This window comes from Camelus ferus, chromosome 6, assembly GCF_009834535.1.
Source record: "Camelus ferus isolate YT-003-E chromosome 6, BCGSAC_Cfer_1.0, whole genome shotgun sequence".
Lineage (NCBI taxonomy): Eukaryota > Metazoa > Chordata > Mammalia > Artiodactyla > Camelidae > Camelus > Camelus ferus.
In genome coordinates, this window is record NC_045701.1 from 55,681,176 (window position 1) to 55,699,821 (window position 18,646).

Sequence of the window (18,646 nt, forward strand, 5' to 3'; positions counted from 1 at the left end):
TTTATGACCCAACAGTAAAGATGGAGGATGCTTTTTTTACAATTGAAATTTTTTTTGTGCTGACTTATCCTTTCTCCAGGTTCAACTACAGGAAGCTGAGAGAAGGTGGGAAGAAGTCCAGAGCTATATCAGGAAGAGAACAGCGGAGCATGAGGCAACACAGAAAGGTAAGGGGAAGGAGGTATTCGTGTAAATTTAGTATGTAATTCTGGGATAATTTCCTCCTCTCTCCATATGTGAAGAAAGTGTAAATTGGCATTTTGGTTGTAGCTCAATAAAAATAGCTTTTATATTTTCAGAGTACTTTTATTTCTTTTAACATTTCTTAGAGTCTTAAAAATAAGCTCTCTACTAGTTTTGTCTGAGGCATTAAGTTGCAGATAAAATTATAGTCCACAAATAGGGAAAACGAGAAACCTACGTGTATTTCCTTCCTGTAGTTATTCCCTCTGGTTCCTTGATCAGTTATTTTTTTATTTTTTTTGTTTCTGAGAAAGACCCACTTCCTATACTGTGAAAAGAAAAAGATTGAGAGCATTACCACTCCAAGTAGTTGACTTAAAACTACCAACTTAAAATGCTGACTTTCATTACTTATTCTTAATTTGATGAATTTATCTAGGAGATAATGGAGATTGTATTGGTGAGTGTTATTTCTGTCTCCACTATTCCCTGTCCTCCCATGAAAGTGGCAGTGAGCTAGTAAAATATAGCTCCAAGCAATAGGATAGATGATACAGAGTTTTGGCTCTTTAGGCCTTCAGTTCCCTCTGATTTTTTTCACCCTCTAGGTATTTCCCTTTGGGTCAATATTTAAATATATCTAAGATATTTGAAGGCCTTTTTCTTTATATAGAAAAATTTTTTTTAATGTTTAGATACATTAGCTTATTTTTAATTAATATTTTGTATTTCTTCAACAAAGCACACATGAATTTTGCCAAAATTGTAACTATAAACTATATGTAACTATCTATAAACTATATAACTATAAATAGTAAAACCTCACTTTGACCTAAAGCAGTTACTTTTGTTTTTAACATTTTCTGTCATGTTTCTAAATAACATTACTTCTATTTATACTACCTCTTGATAGGCATCTGTTGATGTTCTGTTACAGAAAATGAGGGTTTACACTCTCACACCATTCCTCCCACCTTCTCCTCATTCTCCTGATATGGTTTGCTTACTTTTTGATTATACCAATATTCAGTGTTTACATGATTATGACTGTGAAACTCAATGCTGAGCCAAGATGAATAAAACTGTAATTCTTTTCTTGAGCAACGTTTTTTAATTTCCTGAAGCTAATTATTGCTTTATGTTTTTAACTAGCTTGATCTTTGTTTTATTGTTTAAATTTTTAGCTAAGGCTAAAGTCCTTAACTCTCTCCTCTCCCAGCCTCACAACATACTAGATACTGGAGAGGCTATCAGATTTCCTGGGGATATCCCTCAGGAGTCCTTAGTCTTCCTGCTCTGCTACTCGTTGCTTTCTAGGTTGGTTGCATAGCTGACTTCCTGAAACTTTTTTTGGTCTCTCTACCTGATTTTCTGGATCCTGTGTCAACTGCCATCTTTCATGCTTTTCTCCCTTATTTAATAGCATATCTTTCAGTAGCTTCATAAGAATATGCCTTGAAGTGCATTTGTTGAGGCTTTGAGGATCTGAAAATGTTTTTATTCTTTCTGCCTTCATGTTTGATTGGTAGTTTGACTTCTTGGTTGGAAATAATTTTCCCCACAGAATTTTGAAAGTAGTAATTCAGTGTTTTAACTTTAACTATTACTGGTAAGAAATATGCTCTTCTAAGTTCTAATCTTGGATATTACCACTATTTGTTGAATTTTCAATTGTTCTTTTTTGAGTTGTGTTCCATTCTGTTATTAATGTCTTGTTATGAAAGTAACATCTTACTTTTCTTAAAACATATATAATATACACACATACATAAACACATTTTCTCTTTTTCTCTATATTTCCCTCTCTAGCCTTCATGATAGTGTTGTGTTTATTTGTTCGTTTGTTTTTCCCTCCCCTGTTTTTGACTGAAATTATGGGGCAGGGAGTTGTCTCTTATGATACCTGGTATCTCCATTTCCTAAGGTTATGCTTTTTCCTTCCTTGTCTCTGCCAAGTTAATGATCATAACTCTATTCATTTTATCTTAATTTCTTGTGATTTGGAGTTACATTTATTTTCTTATTGCATCAAAGACAGTTTGTGTTTCTCATTTTCTTTATTGTTTTCGGGTTATTGCTAAGAAAAGAAGCAGACAGAAAAGTTTTACTTCATCTTACACCAGGACATTTGTCAGCCTTCAGCTGTTCTCTATTCTCTAGGTAGGCGAGTACAGAGAATTTATAGGAAATTCACTAAATAACTTACTAAAGTATCTGAGGAAATTAAGAATGCTTTCAAGAAATGATATAACAGTTTTAAACATCCATGTACCATTCAGTAAACACATTTAATGATTGAGTACTTTGTGCCAAGCCTTGGGCACAGCTCTAGGTGTAGAGAAAAGGTAATCTCTGATCTCAGAAAGCTCACACTCTGGGAGACGAGATGAATTAGGACAGCATGGCAGGTGCTGTGAAAAAGGTAACATAGGCTTCTTAGGGAGCCACATGCAGGAGGGATTCAAGGAGGGTGTTCTAGAGGAGATAATGCCTACACTAAAGGTGAGTAGCAGTACTCAGGCAAAGGAAGAGACCTCTGTAAAATGCAGTGTTTTGTTAGATTTACAGAGTAAATTTGTGGCCAAAGAAAATGAAGTACAGAGTCTGCATAGTAAGCTTACAGATACCTTGGTATCAAAACAACAGTTGGAGCAAAGACTAATGCAGTTAATGGAATCGGAGCAAAAAAGAGTGAACAAAGAAGAGTCTTTACAAATGCAAGTTCAGGTATCTAATTTTTCCTCTTTAAAAAAAAACAAAGATGGACAGCGGTTGGATGTGTCTTGTGTAGAAGAAAGAAGGTAATCTACCTTATCTTAATTCTGGAGTGGGGATGAGTAACTATAATTTAATTTTTGCGTAGTTGTCACATATTGTTTGTTTGTTTGAATGTGTGCTCAAAGACGTCCTTGCCCATAGTCTTATGCTTTTTGTATTAGATTAGGAATTGTACAACATATTCTTAATTTCTGCTTTGTAAATAAACTTTCAGAATAGAGTGCCTAATCACTATTGTTTAAAATGTTGCCTTTTGGGATCTAATAGGGCCTTTTAAAAGATAAATATGTGTACTTGTAACTCATTTTGTCCATATACGTTGGTTTAACAGCACACTTTTTCCTTCTCCTTTTTGGTGGCTGTTTACAAAAGGATATTTTGGAGCAGAACGAGGCTTTGAAAGCTCAAATTCAACAATTCCATTCCCAGATAGCAGCACAGGTAATGGTGCTTATTATTGCTTATCATTATTAATAGCTTCCTAGCTATGTAAATACTCTGAGTGCCTGTTCAGTGCCAAGCACTGGATTAGTTGTTGGGTGGCTAGTCAGTGAATCAGCAGGATGATCCTGAGTGCTGAGCACTCTGATAATTATGTATAGTGCTGTGAGAAATCCAAGTCTGACTAACGGGAAGGTGGATTAGAGCGTTTTTACCTTAGGAGGAAAAAATGTCCACTATCTTGTCACAGTATAGGGGTAATTGGCCAAAATAGTATCAAAAATAGTGGTTCATGTATTAAAAGTATTCACTAAATATTGACTAGCCATAAGGGAAAACTTTATATACCCTCAGGTGGTAGCAGTATGTTAACCATAGTTCTCAGGTTATGTATAGCAAAGTATCATTTTAAAATTTATACTTCAGTTTGGTGAGTGGGAAACCTTCCAGAGGTTTGTAGGTGGTAGTGTAAAACCTGTTATTCTTTGACAACATTGTTATATGACATGATAGATAGCTAGATAGAAAGAAAGAAATATGTAGCCTTCAGAATATAAATAAGTATGTTAAGAAGGAAGAGAAGAAACTTCCAAGTACTTGTTTCCATAATATACATACTATGTATTTCAATTTCAGTTCTTCAATTTAAAAGTACTGGACATTATTAAAAAAAAGTGTTAGCTTAGAAGTCAATTTTCTGTACAAAAAGTAGTTTTAACATTAAAAACTTGTTTTTCAAATTCAGGCAAGTTGAAACTCCCAAAACTTTGAGATTGCAAACATTGTTTGGTTTTTTTGTTTGTTTGTTTGTTTTGTTTTTGTTTTTTTGTAATTGCTTTCTTTGTAGAAACTATAGTCTAAAATTAATTGGGAAACAATTATTTAAGGGTGTTTGTATATGGATGTATGTGCATATGTAAATTATCAGTTCAAATTGGATTGAGATCTTAAGTTATAACAGAGGTGGTTCTAGAAAATTTATCATGAATTAAATATTTAGAGAATGATATAAGTACCTTTTAAAAAGTAAAGATGAGCATGGGCATTACCAAAAAACTACTTATCTTAATCATGAACTGTGTCATTTCATTATAGGAAATTCTTACTAAGGAAAAGAAGCACAGGAGTGAAAAATGGCCTTTGCTGCTGTTTTTCCTGTTTCTGTGTTGCTTGTCAGTTAGTTTCCAGGCCTGTCAACTTACTTCATTAGAAATGTCTTATGATGTGTCATTCCCTAATATTGGCTCTTGGTGATCAAATTTGCTTTCAGAGTAATAGCTATTATTTAGTGAACACTTACCATGAGCCACATACTGCCTTAACTTTATATACATTTATTTCTTTTAATTTTTAAAGTTCTTTTGTGATGATTATTGTACAACGTTTCAATTTTCTCTTAAGGCTTTTACGTTGACACTGTTTTCTTTCTTAGACCTCTGCTTCAGCTCTAGCAGAAGAATTACATAAAGTGTAAGCCTGCCTTTCTTTACTTCTCTTACAATTACTTAGTCACCACTGATACTGTCATATTCTACACTTATGGTTAACTTTATGTTCTAATTTGTTCAAAAAAATACTGTCAACTAGATTTGGAACAACTTTCATCCATCCCACTTCCCACCTCCCCACTCCCCTCTGTGAGTTTGGTTCCTACCCATTATGTATTCTTTTTTTTTTTTTTTTTGAATCTTTGTCATAAAAAGAGTTGGAAACTTTTTTCCATTTGGGCTTTAGCAGTTATGTGGAAGAGATTATTGTGATTTGAGATTAGTGGAAGTAAATTAGTTTTTATGTCTAATAAGTAGTTGTAGTCTATCTGGATCTAACTATATGATGGTATGCCCAAAACAGAGTTCAGTTTTCTTGTGTATTGTATAATTTGCATAGACATGGATCTCTTAAGTTCAGAAGACCTGAAATCTGTTTTTGACATTGTTGGGCTTGTGAGCTTAAATTATTTAACTTCTTTCACCTCAAGTTTTAAAATAGGTGTATGTATTTTAAGGAGTTGTAGTAATAGAAGTGACAGTTATTACTAAACTGAAAGGGGCTATAGAAATGGAAGGTATAGTTATGTGAAAAACTACTTAAGTAAGAATGACTATTTTTGAGGCTTTTAATCCTTTGATTTGTGATTTGACCTCTAAATGTTTATTGAATGTGCAAATCTGTTTCCCATTAAAGGATTGCAGAAAAGGATAAGCAAATAAAACAGACTGAAGATTCTTTAGCAAATGAACATGATCACTTAGCAAGTAAAGAGGAGGAACTTAAGGTATAGTAATTCTTACAAATGGCTATAGTATTTTATAGACATTGAGTTTCCCATCCCTGATACTGTAATCAGTACGATTGTCTATGAAGAATGAAAAATACAATTTATTTGAAAAGTTTCTCTCTTTTCTAAACTACAAAATCCTCTTTAGCCCTCTAAAAGGAGAAGTTCAAAGGCCTTTTCTCATGTGATATTCACCATAATTTGGAAAATATATTAAGTAATAGGAATTGATGGTTTGCTTTCTGACTTAAAAATAGTAATTTGAGACTTTTGCTTAGGTAGAAGAGATGCTTTACAAACTTGAAATTTAATATTACATTAAATACTTCTAATACTATTTTTCCTTTTTGTTCTAGGATATACAGAATATGAATTTCTTATTAAAAGCTGAAGTGCAGAAATTACAGGCCCTGGCAAATGAACAGGTAGATCTTTATTGCTTTTAAGCATTTACCTTAGACTTTCAGTTTGCCTGTGCTTATTTTCATTGGTATTGCAGGCCCTAATTTTACTCATGTAGATAATAAATATATTGGTTACTTGTGGTTGGCTGCGTGGTATATTGTTTAAAAACCTCTTCTATTTGGCCATGACTCTCACAATTCTAACCTAACCTAAATGTTACTATTTTCACACTGGAATTAATGTTTGATTCAAAGAATTGATCACTTTTGAGATATCGGAAGACTCAAGTTAAAACATTCATAATGTACTGATTTGTTTTAGCCTCTGCCATTTAATCATAAAAGGATATACTTTTTATTAGGATGAAAGTTGATCAGTGAGAAGTACAAAATATTGGACAGCAAGAAGTATTACAGACGTGTATGCTATTGTTTTAACTGTTTTCTCCAAATATATGAAAATATAACTTTAATGTGTGAAAATAAGTAAAAGAATAGTTTTGAGTGCTTTCTGAGAAATGATACAGTTCTCATCTCATTCCAAACACAGGCTGCTACTGCACATGAACTGGAGAAGATGCAGAAAAGGTGATTAAAGTATTGCTGTACATGGAGCCATTTATACATTAATGTTCAAGTATAACTGCAGAAAATATTGGTTGTGCACATAATTTAAGTAAAGCTTTCTGAGTATATGAATATTTTAATTGCCTTTTTTTCTCCATAGTATTCATGTTAAGGATGATAAAATAAGATTACTTGAAGAGCGGCTACAATGTGAAATTTCAAACAAAATGGAAGAATTTAAGGTGTGTAATTAAGCTTGTTCACCCAGCTTTCTATGAACAAGCTTGTATAATTTTCAGTTGAAGTGCACGAAGAAATACTACTGTTCATATGTAATCACGCTATAGTTTATTTGGGGACTTACTCAAACAGTTATATCATAAACTTCTTGCTTAGGTTATTTTGACTTACCTGTTTTTATAATAGGCTTTTGATATTTGTTTTCCCCTAACCTCTTCTCTGTAGTTTAAGATGCTTTCACCTGCCTCCATTGTTGGTGTAGTGCTAGTTTCTGCTTATGGCCAAGCAGCTTGAGTATTGTAAAGCATTTTGATTGCCAGGGCATGTATCTCTGCAGTGCAGTAAGATTTGCTTTTTCTCAGCTTTTACTTAATAGGAATCACTTACGAAAGCAGAGTTTCGCAGAATTCATTGGCACAAATTGTTTAACTTTTTGAAATACACATGGAAGAGTTCCAAGCACAGTTTTTACATTGTTTGGGATAAAACCATATGAATGAATTAGAGGGGCTCAGTAGAAACTACTTTTTAGAGATCATTGTATGTGTGCTTTATACTATTGCCATATTCCTGTACTCTGGAAATATATTCATTGAAACTGTGAAAAATGGAACCACATGAGATTTGCATTCTTAGATCAGTGTTAATTCACCTGTCACTTTATAAAGTACTTACAGCAATAATATGGCTTTGATTTTTTAAAAAACCCCATTAAATGATCGCTTTGTTGTTACCTTTTCTTATTAAAACAGTAAATTGAGATTCTTTCTTCTAGATTCTAAATGACCAAAACAAAATATTACAATTAGAAGTTCAGAAGCTACAGACTCTTATTTCTGAACAGGTAAGGCTTTTCATGAGTTGTAAGTTAGAAATATCGAATATATAACAAGATCTTACTTTTCTTAAATAGTAATCACCTCATTCACTTTTTGAACTCTTATTTAAGGGTAGATTTGTCTTTTAATTGAATTTCTGTTGATCTTCTGCTAATCAAGTATCTAAATTAAGGAAAATATTTTTCTCCCTGAGAGGAAACTAATGCTAATGTGTTTATAAGCGTTTTAAAAAAAAGTATAATAGGATATAATAGAATGTATAAAAATAATTTCTTTAAGTCATTTTGATACATTTGGCTCTCAGGATAAAATCTTTAGACTTTTGAAGTCTCACTTTTTTTCTCTAAGGCAGTGTGGATTCTTTAAAAGAGAATGAATTTGAAACCTACTTCCAGCACTAAAAGCAGAGGGATGTTGATCAAGTTGCTTAACCTTTCTGAGACCTCTCATTCCAAGTCTTTTACATTGAGATTTTATTTACATTATAAACTTATTAGATTTAAATGGGGGAGTTTATGTACAGTGCATAGCCTAGGGCTTTGCATATAGCAGACATCTTAAGCCTTAATTCCCTTCCTTTAGAATATTTATTTTTTCGATCTCATCTCCACCCACTACCACCATCATACTTCTTTCTGTATTTATAGCAAGCCATCAAACTATAGTAGCCTAAATAAGCGTAGCTCCATAAACTCGAGGCCCAGGAGATGTCTGTTCTGTGGCTTTTCTTCCCATACTTCTTCAAATTCGAGTTTTTAAAAATGTTCTAGAAACTCTGCATATTAGATGACACATTAAAATAGAAGCCTTGCATGTTTCTCTAAATACTATTAACTTTTGACGTATTTTTTTAGAAGCTGAAATGTAAGTTATTGCAAATGATAGCACTTCCTTTAGCAGATGCATGCTTTCTTTTTTATTTTAAAAATCATATTATGCAGGTATTGCACTGGTCTAAGTAGCTGTGCCAAATGCTGTGGAAGTATTTTATCAGGATCTGTTTACTTGTCAAGAAATAATCTATTATTTCTTATTACCCTCCCCACTAAATATGATAATAAATGTTTTGTATAATCTTCATTACTTTGTATATGCCTTACCCTTTCAACTAAAGATAATAGAGGAAAAAACGCTCAATGGATGATATTTAGTGCAGGGACATGACTTCGTGCCAGTAGAATGCTAAAATGGTATTTAAGTCTTGTTTGTAAATCTTATTCCTATTTCCCTCATACAGCTTTTAACAGATAAGATTTAGTTCATCAATTGTAAGATTTTTTTCTCTTTCTCAATTTATCATATCTGAAGTCTTGGATGTATCTTAGTCTCTGGTTAGCAGTTTAATTGGAGGCATTTAAAAATTTTAGTGTTATGTAAAATACCAGTTGTGAGATGCAACATTGGTGACTTGGATTAGATAAAATATGATAGTTTTTTTGGCTATGTTAAATCTTACCCAGAAAAGCAGAATGTAGTTTTTTCGAGTTGGTTATCAGAGATTCTAGAACACCTATTTCAAAATATAAAGTTTTAAGCTTTCTTAAATTAATTTCATGGGAGGTAAATCAAATGCTTAGAAACGTCTGATTCTGCCCTAGAATTCCAATATTAAAGGTGCTGGTAACACTACTTAGGTTTAAACAGAGTACCTAAATCTTTCCTTTTCACTTTTGTGAATATCACTGAAAATGCTATTCTTCATTGTTACACAAGAGTAAAACCACTAGCCTTAATTCTTTTCCCTCTAAAGATAACATGATACCCTAAGAATTACCATTCTGATGTCTTGCGTAAAATTCCCTCATCACATTGTGTAGGAGTATATATTTAAAAAACCCTCTAATTTCTTCCTTACTGAGTCAGCCTTTTATCTTCTATAAAGCTTCTGTTGTACTTTTAGATCTCTGTTAACATAACTTTTAGCATGAGTTGAATTTTTTTAATGAAGAGTAATTTAATGAAGAATAGTCCACAGAACAAAATTTCGCAGCCACATTTTAAAATTTATTTAAAAGAATTATTTGATAAGAGGGGAAACTCATCTTGTACTAATGTAAGGTTTGCCCTTTGGGTAATTCTTAGAATTTTTCTTCTTATTCTGAAAACTCCCCCCCGCCCCATCTTTTTTAATAGTCTAGAAAGCATATGACTGAGATGTTATGTTTTTGGTTATCATTGTAATTTTTCTCTCTCATCTTGGCAGGCGAAAGAATTATCTCTTTGGCTTTTTCTCTGGTCATTTTTTGTGCCATTGCTAGTGAAAGGGGAGATAAAGTTTAGTTATAATTGTAATTTTGTTCATTTCCACCTTTCTTTAACCCCTTCTGCCTATCAGTCAGAATTCCAAATGGCAGTTGAGAGATGAACAGTTTAGTTATGTAAAAAAAGTCAGTCCTTTTACCCCATGGATTTTAATCCTGGAGAAAAAGATTGAGCTTATTGAAGCAGAAACCGATAATGGTGCCAAGTTGTTGTTTCTTCAAGTGTGGGAAGCAGAAAGACAAGTTCCAGGTAACATGTTTATGTGTATACTCAGAAGGGAAGACTCCTTTTGAGTGTGGGCCTATAGATAGATCATACAAATGAATCAATTACTAAGATCTCATTTATTCAGAATAAAATAAAGCTATTTTGGGGAAAGGGTCCTGTTTTTTTGAACATCTTGACTTTTTAGCCAAAGGAATAGCATGACTTTCTAGTCTTAGTCTAGTAGATTTTTAAGATTCAGTGATCAAGATTATTAAGTAAAAAATGATAGGAATGGGAAGTTTTTTCTCTTTTTCCCTGCAGCCTGGTTATATTTTATTGCAGAGGAATTCATTATTGTATAAGGTGTAGTTTTGAAAATTATCCAGGGAGGGAAAAATTGGATTGGATTAGATTGATAATGTATAAAGTCAAAATGATTGATAGATGCTAAGCTGGGTCAGTTTCAGGTAATTGAATATTCGATGAGCAGTTGACCTAGAGTACTTGTTAAACTGTAACCTTGTTAAAGTATATTAAGTTCCTTAAATTTTTACTGATTGGGAGTATGCTAGGTGCTGTGATACATGCTAAGGCTACAGAGATGAATGAGACTTGGTTCCTGCCCTCAGGAATATGGCTTAATATGGAGATACATGTATAACACAGAAAAGTGTGATGAGTAAAATTCTTGAACTGTGTGTACAGGTTTAGAGGAGGAGAGAATGAATTCTTCCAGAAGGAGAGTAAGGGTGAAGAGGTGCCACAGAGAGAGGACAGCCAAACCTGATTTTGAAAAATAGCCAAGAATTTGCTAAACAGCTAAGGTACAGTCCAGGCTGAGGGGAAACAGTGTTGAAAATCGTGGCAGTGTGTGGCAAAATTGGCATATGAGCATATTGGCTGGCATATTGTGAAATTGCAAAGTATGAGTTGTAGGGAGTAAAGAAAGATTTGCTAGGACCTAATCATGAAGAACTGTATGTGCTGTGTAAGGACCTTGAACTTGACCTGGCATGTGGGTAAGCTGCCGAAGGATGTTGAGAGAATGAGTAAGCATCTTGTCTATAATTTTAGATCATTCTCGTAATCGTGAGGTGTTTGAATTTATGTGACGGTGAAATATGTAGTACTAAGATAATACAACTAAGTGATTAAGTTGCAAATAACTTGGACTTAATAGTGTCGTCTTTTTTTTAAATTGAGATATAATTGACATTTTAGGTGTACCACATAATGATTTAACATCTGTATATTTTGTGACATGATCACCACAGTAAGTCTCATTAACATCCATCACCATATATAGTTACAAATTTTGTGTTGTCTTTATGTGAGATGACAGTCATCAAAAATAAAGATGGACAAAATCATCCTGATGAAAGATTTTTAAACTTACTGTGTGATTTACTTTTCACAGTTTATAAACATGATTTAATGTATTTTTGACAGCTTCTATCTGATGGTAGGAAAAATTTTTCCTCTTGGGAAGTTCTTCTGTACCCCTCAGAATATAATCCTTATGAACTAGAGACAAGGGGAAAAATTAGGGTATTGTAATATTTGAGATGAGAAAAGCCAAGGGCCTAACCTAAGACATTGAAGAGAAGGGGGTTAATTTTTAGAAATATGTAATAAGTGGAATCTTAGGACTTGGTTTTGGCAATGGAAAAATTAATAGTATGAAAACCATTTTGTGAAAAGTGGTTGTAGTAAAATTAGAAAAAAATTAAGAAACTAGCATAATTAGAAGAAAGCAGGTTGGGAACGGGATGGGTGGAAGAGAATGTTGAAGGAAAAAGACCCCAGACCTGTTAGTCAGGTTGCTTAGCTGCCTGAAGGCCTAGGAATGCTGAAGGGGAGGCCCTACTTCTGGACACACAGTAAATTATAACACTGAGGACTTTGTGTATACGGGGGAATGCTAGAAGTGTGGGTCAAAGGCAGGGGTCAGCTCACATGTCATGTTTTACTGTAACAAGGAGATTATGTTCATGGGTTGCTTCTGCACTTTACAGTCAATTTTAAAACATTCCATGTATTGGCTTAGGTGTGGTTATATGAAATCTACATGTTAAAAGTTCATTGACTTATACACAGGATCTATGTACTTGCCTTATACCTTAGTCTTAAAAAAAGTTTATTAAAAGAAAGATTAAAGCCTCCTTCTTGGCCTGCAAGACCTTGGAGTCTTGGATTTTTAGATTTGGAGAATTGAATTAATGTACAGGAAGGGCAGATTGTCTTATCCTTAAGATTTTCTTTTATAGTATTTAAAAATTTATTCACAAGGTACTAGTGCATTTTGCTAGCCCATTTTATACTTCATCTTTTTTTGTCTTTTGTGTAGCTGCTGCTTTTCTGTCTTGTGTTTTCTGAAGTAAATAATTCTTTAACTATTAGCAGTCTTCAAATATGGATCATTTTCCTAAATTATGGATCTAATTAATATTGAACAATTTTCATAGAATTCTATTTCTAAACTAGTTTCACTTCATGCAAACTTGGTAAAATTAAACTTTTTTTTTGGTGATTTTATTTTAGCCTAATAAAGATGTTGTGGAACAAATGGAAAAATGGTAAGAGATTAAAATTTTATTTTTACATTTAATGACTCATTTCTACCAAGTTTGAGATAATAGAATTTTTAACTATGTTAATCTAAATTCTTAAAATTCTCTTTATCTTTCTTAATGGAAGAGAGTAGTATACTGTTGATTGATTTGGTGTTACATTAGGTTTGTGGGTGTTGTGTGGCTTGTTTAGGTTAGCGTGTAATCTTGCATTACTTGAACATATTTTACTTACTGGTAAAAAGGAAGTATCCTTAGACTATGAACAAAGATCCTCAGAAACCTTTAGAATTGAAAGTTTGTAAGGAATGACGGACACAAGAGTTGATCCATGTAAAGTATTTATTTACAAATTATATAATTTTCCTTGAAAAATAGTTCATATACATGTTTTAAATTTATAACTTCAGCATTCAAGAAAAAGATGAGAAGTTGAAGACTGTAGAAGAATTACTTGAAACTGGACTCATTCAGGTGGCCACTAAAGAGGAAGAACTGAATGTAAAGCATTTTGTATATTTGTTTTTCTTGTGGTTATTCAGTGAACATAAAGGGGTTTCACTATGATTTATGTATTATTTTTCCCATAGCTTTTAAACTTATTAGTTCCCCACATTTTATGAGTTTATATGATGGCTTATTTTTTTAATTAAATTTAAGATTTTATTGTAAATACAAAAATACGTAGTTGGTTGTAGCTTCACTGCTTTAATGGAGTAGACACCATTATTATGGTTGTAAAATATGCTTTCCCACCTCCTCCCATGTCCAAATTATAACCAGACAATAACTAGTGGACTTCATAAGTTCATAAATGGTATTGGAGGCCAGAGAAAGGAGACAATGCAGTTCTATTTTATGATGAAAATCATTAGCCTTAACTAACTCATTTTGGATAGGGTTGCTGGATGAAATAAGGTAAAAGGTGTATTTGATTTGAAGGAGAGAAATGACAAGTGGTATATTATGTGGTTTTGAGGTTGTAGAAGCATAAGTAGAAATACTTGTGAGGATAATTGATTAAACCCATTTGGCTAGCTGTGGAAGTTACTGAATTGCAGACAGGTGGAGCAAGTGAGATTTCTGGGTCTTCAGAGAGGAAAGGAAGCAGCTAGAAAAAAATGAGAAACTAGTGTATTTGAAAGCTGTTTTTTTCAGAAAATAAAAGTGTTATGCTTGTGTGTCTTTGAAAAAGGCAATAAGAACAGAAAATTCATCTCTGACGAAAGAAATTCAAGACTTAAAGGCCAAGCAAAATGATCAGGTAATGAATGTATTCAGTCGATCCTGCAATCATTCTCTTTTAAACAGTGGACGAACCTTTTAAACTCAAATATAGCAGCAAATCTTTTGTTTGTTTCTCCCTTCTCCAACTTGGAATTTGTCAATTATAGTTTTAATCTGTGAATGATTGGTGACTTGATTATCAGTAATAGAGGCTGCGATTTATTGAATGCTGACTGTATGCCAGGCACTGGGTAGAGTACTCTGGTTAGAATGTCATTGCTTCTTTCTATGGAGATAAAAGGTTTTGAATATACATATACAAAGTAAAACTCTACTTCATAGTAAAAGAGGCTACCTGAAGTTAGGCAATTTCCTATTTTCTCCTTATCTAGTTGGAATTATTTAATAATTTTAATATTTATCTGTTGATTTTTCTATGACCTACATTTAACATAAGTAGCTTCAAAGCTGCTTGCTTTCAAAGTGCTTTTCATTTTCATATAATTAAGACATTTAAAAAATCTAGAAAGAAGTAATTCCTAGGTTTACTTTTCCCATTTGGATTTTGGTCTAGTGAAAAATTTAAGAAAAACATACTTTTCTATTTATGACCATTTATATTTTGGCCAAATTAGTAAGTAAGATACCTTTCTATTTCCAGGTTTCTTTTGCATCTCTAGTTGAAGAACTTAAGAAGGTGTAAGTGATGACATTATTAAACTGGGCTTTCTTTTTTGGTTCATTTTCTCAGTGGACATTCATAAGTCTTGTTTTAATTGTGCAATTGAGACAGCTGATGTGTACTAGTTTAACTTTCACTCCAGAGTTTTTCATTGGTGGAGTAAGGAAACTTTCCCAGTGCAATGTGAGTGTTAAAAAACCAATTTCCTCAGTTGATTCCATTATTTTCTTAACTTATGGCATCAAATTGGTAATTTTCTGTTTCTGCAGTAGAAACTATTAATTAACAGGTTATATTAGATCATTTCCTTCTTGAAGTGTTTGGAAAGTTTAATGCTATAATTTTGTGTAAGTTCTGCCACAGATTTCAGAGCCCTAGAAGCCAGCTTATTGAGAGGAGCTCACTTCTCCCTAATAATCTTCAGGGTAAAAATCTTACATTCCCTGTGCACTTTTGAAGCATGTCACCAGTTTCTCCTTGTGTGCATAGGCTTCAGCCATCTGGTAGTTACTGCTTAATTCTCATTTAGGAAGAGCTTTAAATATTTTTTCCCCTTCTGTCTGAAAGATACGTTGCTGTTTTACTTAAAACGAGAAGAGTTGATTTGGTGAGCCTATTCATGATTTGGTACTATTTTTATGTCTTAGTTGGTAGATCTTGATGATTTCTCTCCAAGTTTAATACTGTACTTCTTTATCTAAGGATCCATGAAAAAGATGGAAAGATCAAGTCTGTGGAAGAGCTTCTGGAAGCTGAACTTCTCAAAGTTGCTAATAAGGAAAAAACTATTCAGGTATTGAGAGAGAAAAAACAGTGTTTTGTTTTTTTTTTTGTATATCAACTTCAGTGAATACCATTAAATTTCATGTGTTTGTCTGTACATTGCATTTTATGTCAATTTCTGTGTTTCCATTGTCCAATCTTGTCTGTTTTGTCATTGTTAAGGATTTGAAACAGGAAATAGAGGCTCTAAAAGAAGAAATAGGAAATATCCAGCTTGAAAAGGCTCAACAGGTAAAAATCCCAGAGCCACAGCATGACAGATTTGTTAGTGACTGTGTATTTATGAAGTATTTGGTTTTTTCTTGTTACTCAGAAGAAACATTTAGTAGTATGCTGTAAGTATATTGGATTATGTACTTTTTATTATTTTTGCCTGATTTGAGAAAATGTTCTTAATATTTTAATATATCTTTTAACTGTTAAGGATTTTTTTTTTTCTGTAAAGTTTTCTGTATTAATATTTCATTTTAGTTTGCCAACTTAAACAAAACACTTTGGTAGACATTTTTTTTTTTAACTGCATGGACCAAAATGTTTTGTTATAGAATATGTATTGCTCAATCTTTGCCTACGGAATAAATTATAGATTTCATTGGAGGATTTTCAGAGGTAGATGTGGTTACTGGAAATGGATGGGTGGTTTTGGTGAATTTAATCTGATATGATTTCATTGAAAAAATGGTGAAATTGCATGGAAGAGATCATTCATTCATTCATCCAACAGATTTATTCAACAACATTTATTCAATTCTTCCTACTTATCAAAGTACTGTGTTAGTAATTAGAGATAAATTGTTGAATGGAAGAGGGTATGATGAAAAAATTAAACTCCTAATGTGGATAGATTTGGAGTTCAGGGAAGTCTTCTCCTGAGACACTGACATCTAAGCCACAATCTGAAGGGACTATGAGAAGACAGGAATAAAAGATACTATTGAACTGTGTATGATAAGAAAAGGAGATTAGAGAGCAATATAGAGAACTGTTGAGTAGTTGGCCTTGAAGACTGGGAAGGAGAAGAACTCTGACATGGTAGGGAGGTATGTGTACAGTTAATATTCTAATTTTCACAGTTTTAGAACTATCACATTATTTAGACTTATTATTCATAACTATATCCCGTGCCTCCCTGTGAGGGTTGGGGAGCATTTTTAATTTGTTATTCTTACTGTCATTGGAGTCAAGAGAAGGTGAAATAAAAACACATCTCATTTTGGCATGGATAATTCAGCTAGGATCTTTGTAATTTGAAGTGTACATATTTTAAAGTTTATCATAAAGCTTAATAAGGTAAATTGAAAGGATTATGAATTGCTTTTTTTCTGCTTCTTTCTTTGTATTTCAGTTATCTATCACTTCTCAAGTTCAGGAACTTCAGAATTTGTAAGTACCATTTCTCTCATTTCCCTTTAATATCTTTTCCTCAAGTTAAATATAATGAGAATCATAACTTCTTTTCATTTGATTTCAAGTAATATTTTAGAGAACATTATATCTCAAGAAGGCCTTAAGGTCTTAAATTTTTCATTAGGATTTAACCTGTAGGTTTTTTGATGGGAGTGGGGCTAGAGTAGAAGTCTTATTTTCATCATTTATAATCTAAATATGACCGTAAACTTACGTATTGCTCTTTGCCCATTTTAATAATCCCTGTGAAACTGGTTGTGTATTTCATATCCAAACTGCTTATAATAAGTGGTCTAAATTTGTGGGTACCGACTTAAACAGGGTGATAAGGGGTGAGAGTAGAGCTACTTCTCAATTTGATAATCTCCAAAATCTTACATGCCTTTATGCATAATATCTTTAGTTTTTAGTTTGTTTACAATCAGTTTGTGTTGTGAATACACTTTTCCAGTCTCCAGTATTGCTGCTTTGTCTAGTCAGGTAACATTTTCATTGTTAGTTCTTATTAACTTATTGTCAGATTGAAAGGAAAGGAGGAGCAGATGAATACCATGAAGACTGTTTTAGATGAGAAGGAGAAAGACCTAGCCAATAGAGGGAAACAGTTACAGGTGAGAATTTAAAAACAAAAGCAAATAACTTTTTTATACTTGAGTATCACTTTTATTCACACCAATTTTTTTTCAGGATCTTCAAGAAGAAAATGAATCTTTAAAAGCTCATATTCAGGAGGTAGCACAACATAACTTGAAAGAGGTATAGTATAAACAGATTACCAACATATTCCATAAAAAATGAGGAATCTTTATTTTACTGTACTAGAAAATAAAGAATATGTTCTTTGAGTTTCTTTGCCATAAAAATTACTATTGTGTCATAGTTATGTTGTTGATAAAATAAATTAACTCTTATCCCTGTCAAGTCTATTATTGCCTGATTTGTCAACCTAAGTCTAAAAGCATTTCGTCTCTTTACTTTTTCAGATGGATTCTTAAGCTCATTTTTACATATCTGTGTTGAAATGGCATGTTAACCTGTAATCCTTTTAAGAAATGGATATTAAAATTAAGTTAAAGAAAATTTACTCTGTCTTTGTTTTATGAATGGCTCAGTCGTAAATGTACCACACGTAATTATGTTTTTCTTTTGTTGGTGATTGATTCTGTAGATATGCTGTAGTATCTGATCTTTCTGATGTTAGAATTAAAAATGTGAATCTGTTTCTTAGGCATGTTCTGCATCACGATTTGAAGAACTTGAGACTGTGTAAGTATACTTTTAGCCAACATTTAAAAGAGGAAACAATGAGGACATTGTTTTCTAGAATGTTCTTGAATATTACGATGAGTTTCTTCTAAGTCATAAACTTTCTTGTTGAGTTAAGGAATTATAGTCCAGGGGCAAATAAGTTAGTTTCTGTTTGATGTAATAAAACAGGGACCTTTTTAAGTGCTTTCAGATACCTAGAGACTTTATCCTTTCCAAACCCTTCAAATGCATTTTCTGAAATATTCTTTCTGCTCATATGGGCTGATTTTATTTAGTCTCTCTCTCTCCCTTTTAAAAAAATGAAGTATGTCATTATCGTAAAGAGAGGTTAAATTTATTTCAAGATGAGACCACTTTTAGTATTTGAAAGAATAACATCTCAAATTAACCAGAAGATGATCCTAGCCATAATCTTAATAATGAATATTGAATCTTTCTATAAAGGTAACTTGCTTTTTGGGGAAAATAGTATAGGTTGTCGTATCAGTCATGCTGTGCCAAATAGTAAA

At 32.7% G+C, this 18,646-nt stretch overlaps 1 protein-coding gene across 1 annotated transcript in view; it reads left to right on the forward strand.

Annotated features, from left to right (window-relative positions):
- Positions 1-18,646, forward strand: part of KTN1 (kinectin 1) — a 99,754-nt gene that overhangs the window by 51,681 nt on the left and 29,427 nt on the right. The window contains exons 10-28 of the mRNA XM_032482085.1: positions 80-167; positions 2,744-2,910; positions 3,334-3,402; positions 4,835-4,872; positions 5,587-5,677; positions 6,037-6,105; positions 6,635-6,672; positions 6,812-6,893; positions 7,667-7,735; positions 12,741-12,775; positions 13,180-13,270; positions 13,965-14,033; positions 14,658-14,695; positions 15,381-15,471; positions 15,624-15,692; positions 16,807-16,844; positions 17,389-17,479; positions 17,556-17,624; positions 18,097-18,134. Of these exons, the coding sequence (XP_032337976.1) occupies positions 80-167; positions 2,744-2,910; positions 3,334-3,402; positions 4,835-4,872; positions 5,587-5,677; positions 6,037-6,105; positions 6,635-6,672; positions 6,812-6,893; positions 7,667-7,735; positions 12,741-12,775; positions 13,180-13,270; positions 13,965-14,033; positions 14,658-14,695; positions 15,381-15,471; positions 15,624-15,692; positions 16,807-16,844; positions 17,389-17,479; positions 17,556-17,624; positions 18,097-18,134 (1,340 nt within the window). The remainder of the gene's footprint in view (positions 1-79; positions 168-2,743; positions 2,911-3,333; positions 3,403-4,834; positions 4,873-5,586; positions 5,678-6,036; positions 6,106-6,634; positions 6,673-6,811; positions 6,894-7,666; positions 7,736-12,740; positions 12,776-13,179; positions 13,271-13,964; positions 14,034-14,657; positions 14,696-15,380; positions 15,472-15,623; positions 15,693-16,806; positions 16,845-17,388; positions 17,480-17,555; positions 17,625-18,096; positions 18,135-18,646) is intronic.